The following is a 10,839-nucleotide window of genomic DNA, read 5'->3' as shown; positions in this document are numbered from 1 at the left end:
ATGAGCACTGCCAGGAGGCAGGCAGACAGTTGAGCACACTTCTGCACAGGGGAAGGGATGCACATTTGCATTACACACTCCCTAGGCCTTACATGATGTGCAAGAAGCAGACACAACACAGCTTAGTCAGTACCAGCACACTCAGCAGTGACCCTCAAACAGGCCAGAAGCTTTCTGCCACCACACCACTCCTTGCTAGTGTGCATGTAAAGCTCATCTTTATAAAAGAACAAAAGCTGCATGCATGTTAGGATTACTGAAACCACTTAATGAATAGTACTGCAAGAACAGATGCATAAAGACCTCAGATCAGAGGAAGATAATTTTGACAAAAATGGGATTGTGTTTTCATGAAAGTAACAAGAAATTTAGGACATACCCTTGGAAGTTATTGATTAGCTTCTTTTCTTTGCAGGGTGGAGGAAGCAGAGGAAGCAAGTCACTGATGGACCTCAGTGGGCAGGGCAGCCAGCATCGTGGCAGAGAACCCAACCCTTGCCATCCAGGTCCTCCCAACCAGCCCTTCAATTATCCAGAACCACCTAATCCAGAGTACCATCACTATGGCTCACCAGGCCCTTACCAACACCCATCAAATCAGGGGCACTACCACCAAGGTCCACCAGGTCAGGGGCACTACTACCAAGGCCCACCAGGTCCGAGGCCCTACCACCAAGGCCCACCAGGTCAGGGGCACTACCACAGTGTTCCCCCAGGTCAGCAGGCTTATCCAAGAAGCTATAGTGAGGGTCCCCCCAACCAGTATCCTCAACCACCTCCCTCCTATGAGGAATCCATGGGCCAATATGACAGGAAGCCCCCACCACTGATGCAAAACAAGTACAAGGGACAGAGAAAGGCACCCAATCAAGAAGCATCTAAGCCAGTGCACGCACAGGAGTTGGTGAAAGCACTGGCCATGTTTGAGGGCCAGATGGCAGACTCTGAGGTGATCAGCAGGCAGATTGAAAGCAGCATTGAGGAGGTTGAGAAGGTGGTGAGGCAGCGCAAGGATATATTTGCACACATAAAGGATGGCAACAAAGTGATGGTGGAGCTGGTCCCCAACATCAAGCTTTGCACACACTACCTTTCTGAGAATGGCTGCACTGCACGTGACTCCTGCAAAGCTCTTCACTTGTGCAGAAACTTCATCATGACTCGCTGTGACCTGGGGCCATCCTGTACGTTTGGGCACAAGTTAGATACCAATCACAATAATTCAATTCTCTCAAAACTATATTTGGATTTGATCAAAACACACAACTTGCTCCTCATCATCAAAAAAGTGTGCCGAGGAAATGCTCCTCCCAAGGTGTGTGGTTATTACAGCACAAAGGTTGGATGCAGGAAGAAGGACAACTGTAAGTTCCTGCACATTTGTAAAGACTTCGTGATGAATGATGGAAAGTGTCCTACCAAAAATTGTCCCTTCAATCATCAGCTGACCAACAAGCAGTGCAAGGCTGTGCTGATCCAGCATGGCATGTCCACTAACGAGAGCATTCGGGACATTTTGTTGAAGGTGAAACAGTGTCATGAGAGAAGTGCAGGCTGTCATTCCTCCCCTGCACCCAAGCGAGGCACAAAAAATAGAAAGGAAGAGGAAAGTGAAGACAGCCAAGACTCAGACTCAGACAGCTCCCAGGAGGACTCGGACAATGCATCTGTCAAGAGGAAGACAAACAAGACTCATGGCAAGACCAAAGAGAAGGGTTCAGAATCTAAGAGAAAGAAGGCAACAATTAGATCCACTGATTTTTGTGGTGATGTTGAAATTCCTGAAATTTGCATATATGCAGTTAACAATAAGTGTCTCAATGAAAAAAGAGGCTGCAAGTATCTACATGCCAAAAGTCTCTTCCATTGGCAGGTGGAAAAGGACAATAAGTGGTACAATTTCCGCATATTTCAGTCCAAGGCGCTGGAGAGCGCTTACCGAGATGTGTCCAAGAACAGCATCACCCTTCCCCACATTGATGCTGCCAGACTCGTCACTGATGGCAAAAACATACTGGAAATCTTGGGACCAAACACCTGGACGGCCAATTTCAGAGAAATGTGCATTGGCGATCCTGCAGGCAAACAGCTGAACATCAGGAGGGTGGCCACCCCGTCATCCGCCCTGTCTGCCCTGCCTCAGGCCACCGTGTACGAGTGGTACTTTGAGGATGAGCAGGGGAAGTGGATCCGCTACGGTGACGTGAACAGCTCGGGCAAACAGGACCTTGTGTGCAAAATAACCTCGGAAGACATTGAGAAGCAGTATGTGACAGACTCATCCACAACAATGGTGATATCCAACACACACTTTAATTACAAAATTGACTTTGCAGCCATGACCCAGACTAACCTGTCAAGCACCAAGGTGAGGGAGATCCGTCGCCGCCCCACACGCCTCTCCTATCAGAAGACTGGCACCACTACTGATGCTCCTGGCACAGCCTCCCCTGCTGCTGCCCCCACCAGCAGTGACGGCTCCTCCCTCCCAGCACACTGGCAGCCCATGAAATCCCAGCAGCCCTACTGCCTGGTGACTCTGAATCCAAACAGCACAGAGTTCCAGGATGTGTGTAAGAGTATCAAGCTGATGATCCCAACGGCCAAGATTTGTGAGGTGCGCAGGCTGCAGAATGAGTACCTGTGGCGCCTCTTTCACTACAAGAAGGCTGACCTTGCTAACCGGTATGCTATGTCCTTTATGCTCCAATTTTTCTTGCTCTACATCCTTGCTCTGTGCTGTGCTGTGGTCTTCCATCTTCCTTACTCAGTGTCCTTCATTCTTCCTTACTCTCATTCCTTGCAGTCTGTCTTTTCATCTCCTTTTGACCTCTTTCTTTGCTCTCTATCCTTCTATCTTTTTATATTGTAGATTTGCACTTTCTATCCACTGCTCCTTACATACTGTGTCATATCTTGTCTATTTATATATATATATATTATATATAATATATATATATACGAGTGTGTATATATATATATATATATATATATATATATATATATATATATATATATATATATATATATATATATATATATATATATATATATATATATATATATATATATATATATATATATAAAAGACTCTCCTGCCTCCCTAACTCTTACTCCTCCATTGAAAGCCTTTTATGTTATTCTATGTAAAGGTGACCGTGCTCAATGTATAGAGGATGTATTTGTAGTGGTTCTGTGAGTTGTAACTACAGATTTGAATTTTATTGTGATAAGTGTGAAGGTGAGAATCGGGCATTCTACCTCAAGTTATTTGTCATTGATTTCAGTTTTCAGTTTTTGTATGCACAGGGAGGTTTCAAGACTTTTCCAGTTCTGGATAGTCCTTTTTGCTGAGGTCTTTACAGAGTAGCACCTTCATTGGGCATTTCTCTCTCTCTTTCCTCTGTCTGTCTCTCTATGGATGGCAATAATGGTCACAAAGAGGTAGGCATGTTTCATGCTGGGATTGCCACATATAGGTCTGATGGCTTCCTCCACCAGCTCGTATTTTCATACATTCTTATAACTTTGACAGGTACGATGACGTTACCATGAATGTGCAGCAGCTTTACCATGGTACTGACCCGGACTTCATCGATGCAATCTGTAAGGAGAACATTGATGGACGTCGCTACGCCAACATGAAGGACAAATATGGGAAAGGAACTTACTTCTCCAATAGGTAAGGAGTAAGGATTGGTTGGTTTTTGCAGGTCATGATGCCATCTGACTGATGGAGAGTAAAATCAATCTTGAAAGTGGCTGATATATTCTTTGACGAAACTGAAGGTGAATGCAGGAAATAAATAAGGTGATGATTTTGATTGCAGAGCAGAGTTGTGTGACTGTATGATACCTTGTAGAGTGAGTGTGCCTGCTGTAGGAAGATGTGAGGGGATGATACGAGGAGAGAGAATGGAGGAAGTGTGAGAGTTTAAGTGTATGGATGTAGCTTTTCTGTAAATGGTAAGATGAGTAAATCAGAGAGAGGGAGAGAGGACTATTAAAGATAGTTATGTCATGTATTACAAAGATAATTATGGTGCAGTGCTGTTTCAGATAATGGTAGGAGAAGAAAGAAAAGAGAAAGTGAAAAAGTCTTATGAGTGTAGTTTTATATCAACACAGTAAGATGGATGAGGAAACACAAAAGAGAAAGGATTGTAAAAAGGAATGTGTGGCATGTACTACAGACATAGCCATGGTGCTGTGCTGTTTCATCCATGTATTATGAATCTTGCAGTTCTGCTGTTGCTCGCACCTATTGCACTCCTGATGCTCAAGGACATCTGTTCATGATCCTGGCCGAGGTGATCATTGGCTATGTGACCTTGGGCAACAAGAACCTCAACAAGCCTCCACTGAACAACCTCACCAACCACCCCTATGACACAACGGTGGACAGTATGGCGGCCCCAACTGTCTTCATCAAGTATTACAAGGAAGAGTATTATCCAGAGTACATAATAGAATTCACTGTGTAAGTGTTGTGCAGGTCTTCCTTGCAATTGTGGCCGTGTGAAGTGATTGGCTGTGCCGAGGAGGACAGCTTGGCAGAAGAATTGTCTGTGTGATTCATGTATTTAGTGATTTATGTCAAAGCATGTCATGGATATTTTGATATTTTCACCTCATGAAGGGCTGTGTGCTTCTTACCATGTCAAAAGTACATATTAATGTTATGATTGGAAGCAGTCATGAGAAGTAGATGAAGGTGTTTTCTGTTGGACTCAGTAAGATATATAATTGCAAAGCATACCAATGATGGTGGAAGCCTGCAACTATTATTTCATATACTGTATTAGTAGAGTATTTTCTATAAGCCATGCATTGATTTATGGTGCTGAATGGCTGTGCCTTATGCTGCGCTGAGCCATTACTTGCCATAGTGGTGTAAGGCTCCCTAGAGCAGCACACAGCAGGTCCATGTGCAGTATTAAGTGTGGGTGTTGGTGTGTGAGTGTTGAGGTGGTGCAGGAGGTAAGTTGGCTTCATATGGGAGGTGTGGTGGATGTTGCCTGAACAATGAGTAATTGCCTGAAACACACAAGTGAATTGGATCAGATAAAAATGAGATATACATTTTTTTTCAATGTCATTTCTAAAAGGGCATTTTTGAATGGAGTTTTTGTGATGCCTCTAAGCTTTTCTGATCTAAGTTGTAGTGCTTGATTACTGGATATTTCTGTGGAAATATGAATTTTGAGATATGAATCCTCCATTGTGACAGAGATGGTGATGCGAAGACAGACTCTGCTTGGGATGCAGCAGCAGGGTTTGTTAATGCTGCTGTTGCTGCTGCTTGGTATGGCACCAACCACAAATGAAATGAAAAGTTATTAATTTTGTATTCTAATATTTCATCTTATAATTGCTCAGCAAACATACACCCTTGATATTTACTATTAAATAGGCCAAAATCAGATGTAGCTGTGCATGTATGGATAATAGAGGAAGGGTAGGGATAGTGGGTGCAGGTGAATACCAGTGCAGCTGGTCAGGATTCTGATCTTAAGCTCTAAGCGATATGCAAAGTTCACTGCATTTTGCCTTTGATTAAATGCTTCCATATAGCTATGTGAAATTGACAAGCTGTTAATTTTCTCAAGGTTAACTGATGTCATTGTGAGTGACACAGAGGTGACAGCAGTAAGCAAGGTTCTTTACCTGAGGCTGAAAATATTTTGGAGAGCTATAAGAGATTCTCTAAGTGTGAATATGTGGAACATTAGAACATGTTTGGTTTAAGTAAATATTCATCACAAGGAGCTACTGCTGAAAATGTAACATTCATGCAGCACAACTGGGGCATCTAAAGGATGAAATTTGTATAAGGAATTTGCAAAAATTTGGTATTTTTGTCACAATAAGACAGACTGATAAGTAAGAATTCCTGTGTGAGTTTCATCCATTATTAATACTCTTAGGTATATGTGGTGTATGTGCAGAAGAATAATGATAATAATAATGATAATTGTGAGGATCTCTGCCTCATGTCCACTTTTTGTTGTGCAGTTTTATTGTTGAGGATTACTGTGTCAGGTGGCTGCTTTGTGGGGAAATTTATTTTACAATATATTTTTTCATTGCCTAGAGGAATTGATTCTATATCATTAAGTGTATTTTGATGGCAGCATTGCCATCAGGCCCCAGCTTATCAAAAGTCCCAGTGTAGGAATGTAAATGAAGAAAATGTTAATAACCTACATGCCAGGCAGAGACCTGCCTTAAAGGAGGGAGCAACCAAGATGGGAAGTTGTAATGCCTTGTCTCATTGTAGGAAAACTATTCAGATGATAAGATTCCTATTCTCTTCCTCATGTAATGAGAAAGCATGTGTCCACCCCACACTGTTAATGTGGTAGTCAGCACCACACTTATCAGCTGCCACCAGCCTGTGTGTGTGTCTGTGTAGAAATCATCACACGTTGGACAAAAATGCACTTCAATATATTTCTCTTCCACCTGTAATGATTTCTACACAGCAGATCTTGTGCCTCGGTGTTATCTCTTCTGAGCAACACTTTGTAGTAGCTGAGTGAAGTGAGTTAAGGTATCTGGGCACTAACATGTTGGTCCCAACAATGGTTCAGTTAGCCATGAAGTCTGTGTAAATGTGTGTGTGTGTGTGTGTGTGTGTGTGTGTGTGTGTGTGTGTGTGTGTGTGTGTGTGTGTGTGTGTGTGTCTCACGTGGAGCTCAGCAAACTGATGATAATAATTTAGGTGAACATTGATGCTATTGCATTATCATCATTGTTTCATTAAGGTATTTAAGAGATGACAAGAAAAATTACTTAAAAATTGTGGTTATGTTCTGAGGACAAGCCTTTCTCAAAATGTAGGTCTGGAAGCAACAGATCAAACTCTTGAGTGGGGAGTTCATAACCTCATTGATCTTGACTCCCGTCTCCCAAGTGAGGTAAGGCCAGCTAAGTCAGGTCATTCCTCTTCTTTGTGTGGCACGCGTACTTCCATTATAGTCACCACGATACATTTATCATGGACTGCAGGATATTGGTATGGCCATGATAGATGTGTAGCTCATGGATGAGGAAGACTATTAGTGCCAGAGCATTGCCCACAAGTACCATTTGTTGTGTACTGAGGCACAAGAGGGAGGCGGGATCTGTACTTGATGCATGCTTCCAATGCTTCTGCTTGAGGAACAGGGAAGATTAAGAAAGAGGTAGTAGAGTTAAGTAAGCATTGATGCAGCAGTGAATGCAGAGGCTGGGGCTGCACAGGCTGTGTTGCTGCTGTGCTTGTGGCTGTGCTTACTGAAATATTCTGTGATGCAATTTTTTGAGGATGTGTCACTTAAAATGTTTTATTTGAAACATTGAATGGATAGAGTTGATTTCCCCATGAAATATAAATTGTTGAGAATTTGTGGAATATAATTACTATATTATGCAAGCTATAATAGTAAAGCAATTCATCATCACAAACAAAGTGAGAACCTGGAAGCAGCTGCTCCAGTCACTGCACTGCAGGGTGCATTGTTGATCAAGGCTGAAATATAGAAGTAGGGAAAGATTACCATGCAGTTTGTTTGTGAGGGCAACATTTGTAATGCAGTCAATGCTGGACATAGCAAACTGCTCAGGAAAATCAGTTCACTTTGTCTGATTGTCACTATAGCAAGCAATGTTAGCAAACATTGTTACATAAGGGGAGGCATTTATTAATTCCTCCAAACAAAACACATTTGTTGATACCTATCCAAGCAACAGCCACTCTAGATACACCAAGTTTCTGTCACATTTAGTGAAAACTTAATTTTCTATATGCAGTTACATAAGGAAAGTAATTTCTTAATAACTATTCAGACAATAGTCACTCAGAAATACCAACTTTCTGCCACATCTAGTGAAAATTAATTCACTATTTGCAATGGTTATTTCAGAGGTTTGGAAAGTTTGGTATCTTCACCTCGTATAACAATCCAGAGTTTGCAAAGTTTGGTAGACTCCAAGTGTTTGTTGTATCCTGGATCCATTGTACCAAGGGTTTATTTCATATGGTATGCAACCCTTTGACTGCTACAGATTCTCAGCTTGATATTATCGTATGGTGCAAGTTTAGGCAACAATTTTGAGAGGCAGCACTCACAGCAAAAATTATCATATATCTACTAAGTCTTTTATTATTTGATTTTTCATGAGTAAAACTGCATACACACATGCCATTAGTAGTCACAGGGTTAATTAAACAGTTGAGTACTCATTACTCAGTGAGCTATCAAGTATATGTATGGTAGCTACACACTGTAGGATATTTAGCAGTCATAATGATGGGATGTGGTTTTTGGTTTTGGTCTGTTAGTGGATCTCTGTTGCTTCCTGTGATGAATCAATAACTGTATTATTGTAGTTATTTTTTTATTTATTTATATTTTTTTTTTTTTTCTTGATTTACTGTTTGAATTGGGATTTCTCTCTCTCTCTCTCTCTCTCTCTCTCTCTCTCTCTCTCTCTCTCTCTCTCTCTCTCTCTCTCTCTCTCTCTCTCTCTCTCTCTCTCTCTCTCTCTCTCTCTCTCTCTCTCTCTCTCTCTCTCTCTCTCTCAGATATAAACATTTCACCTTTAGAAATATTGATTAAGTTTGCATACTAAAAAAAGTGGACATGGATTGCTTTTATCTGTATTAATCTTCCAATAATGATCTACCAGCACATGTGTGTGTTTCTTATCATACACCCATTGAATTGTTACATAGTTCTCTCTACATTTGCAAGTTTCCCCTGACTTAAAGAGGGTCTTCGTCAGGAAAGTTAAAAAAAAAAAAAAAAAAAACGCCATGTCATGAAACTACAAGAACAGATATGCCAGAAAACTAAAGAACCAAATATAACTTAGAGGGGACAGCAAGGAAAAGATGAGACTTGAAGGGAGCAGGGAGAGATTGAAACTTGTGGCATCCACGACTTGAACAGCAAGGAAAAGTTGAGACTAGACTGAGGCATCCGTGACTTGAAGGAAACAGCAAGGAAAGGTTGAGACTAGAAGGAACAAGGGAAGGTTGAGAATTGAGGTAATCTTGTAGTTTCTTTGGTAGGTGAGAGGTTTGATATGCTTGAAGGAACATAAGAAAAGGAGACAAAAAGAAAAAAAAAAAAAAAAAGGCCAGTTGATCTACACAAGGCAACTTCTGACCACTTAAAATGTTCCTTTTCTCCATTCAGAGAAGTATATGAGTCCCCTTGAAACTACGGTATTTAGTGTCTATGCACTTTATACATTGTTAAGTTTTGTTCCACTCATTTACTATGCTATTTGTGATGGAGTTTTTGTCTTTTTTAACATGAATTTGTCTAGTGTATAACCATCTGTGTTCCCTGAGTAAAATTAATCATATTTAACCAAGGAATATAGACATCAAGCAGAGACAGCACGCCAGCTCCTGATCGCCAACTGGTCCTTAGTCCAGATCTTAATTGTTACGAGACTGAAGATACCAATTATATAGAAGAGGTTATGATGAAAAATATACAGTGCCAGTCATATCCATAAGAGTGGCTGTAACTAGACTCTCTCTCTCTCTCTCTCTCTCTCTCTCTCAGGGTACGTAACTGTATTTCAGGTTCCACATTATTTGCTTCAGTCTTCGAGGCCCCGTGTTCTGATACGTTTCGGAGCTTCACCTCGTGTAGTTTCTACACGAGATTTTTTTTATTAATCCTAATGATATTTCAAGAACGATTTTGCATAGTCAATGAAAAAAAAAAATCTTTGAGAACCCGACTAATCATCTCTGTGGCTTTTTAAAACTGTCCGTATGAGAGAACAAGTCGTAAAAGAATGGAAGCGGTTGCGGAACTTGAGATATGCCATGAGCCATATTCCGAAACATCTGCGCCTTTAGTTGATTCTATTACACGGGGTTTTTAAGGGTGTTCTTTATGGTTCTAGTGACAGATTGACAATAATTATAAGTTATTTTAAGGAGAAACACTTGAGAACCCAGCTGATCATTTTTGTGGCCTTTGAAGATAGTGGTGGCGAGTAAGCAGTTTCACAAAATGAGCTGTGATCATATGGTAACGTCGTCACGTACTGCCGAGCATTGGCAAGGTGTTAGTCAAGGAAGGTAGAGAGACGAGTCTTAAGATTCACAGGAGTTAGTTGAATGTTTGCAGTGTGATGAAGAGAATCAGTTGAGGAAAGAATATCGTGGGAAAGACAGAGTGAGATGAAGGGATGGAACTGCGGTAGAACTGCAAGGGATTGGAGTGACAGAGGAAGATGCAAGGGGGTGAAGCAGCTGGAGGAGACAAGTACATGGCGCCAACCCCTTACTTTAGCTAGGAAAGCGGCCAAAAGAGAAGTATGACGGTGAGTGTGTGAATGTATGTGTGTGTGTTGGCTGGTCAGGGCAGGAATCTTTGTTGAGTGAAGTATTGGGCATCGTGTCTTGAGGTGGTGTGATGTGATGTGGCTGCGATGGAGTATGCTGCTGTAGAGGGAGTGCCGAGTGTTGTGATGGTGTAGATGCGGCAGACCATGGCACCACCACCACCACCATCACCATTATCATTACCATTAACAACAATAACAATAACAACTACTACTACTACTACTACTACTTGACATTTAATAGCCATCATCATTACTACACTAAGGTCATGCAGTGTGTGTGTGTGTGTGTGTGATAACGAAAAGAAAAAAAATTGTGTTAAAGTTGTAATAAGGGAAATGAAAATGAAAATTAATGTAGTGTGAGTTTACGACAGAAAAAAAAAAAGGAAAGGAAAATTTGCTAGTTGTGAAAAGAAGTGAAAATAATAATAATAATAATAATGTTGGAATAAAACAAATAATGGGAAATAGGGAAACGAA

General features: G+C 41.2%; 1 protein-coding gene across 2 annotated transcripts in view; it reads left to right on the top strand.

Annotated features, from left to right (window-relative positions):
- LOC135104116 (protein mono-ADP-ribosyltransferase PARP12-like) overlaps positions 1-8,677 on the top strand; it is a 13,229-nt gene extending 4,552 nt beyond the window's left edge. For both annotated transcript variants that reach the window (XM_064011120.1, XM_064011119.1), the window contains exons 4-7: positions 416-2,685; positions 3,536-3,682; positions 4,244-4,480; positions 5,231-8,677. In XM_064011120.1, coding sequence (XP_063867190.1) covers positions 416-2,685; positions 3,536-3,682; positions 4,244-4,480; positions 5,231-5,327 — 2,751 coding nt within the window. In that variant the 3' untranslated portion in view covers positions 5,328-8,677. The remainder of the gene's footprint in view (positions 1-415; positions 2,686-3,535; positions 3,683-4,243; positions 4,481-5,230) is intronic.
- The last annotated feature ends 2,162 nt before the right edge of the window (positions 8,678-10,839 follow it).

Source organism: Scylla paramamosain, chromosome 10 (assembly GCF_035594125.1).
Source record: "Scylla paramamosain isolate STU-SP2022 chromosome 10, ASM3559412v1, whole genome shotgun sequence".
Classification (NCBI taxonomy): Eukaryota; Metazoa; Arthropoda; class Malacostraca; order Decapoda; family Portunidae; genus Scylla; species Scylla paramamosain.
Note: the sequence above shows the minus strand (reverse complement) of the source record. Positions and strands in the feature narration are given on the sequence as shown.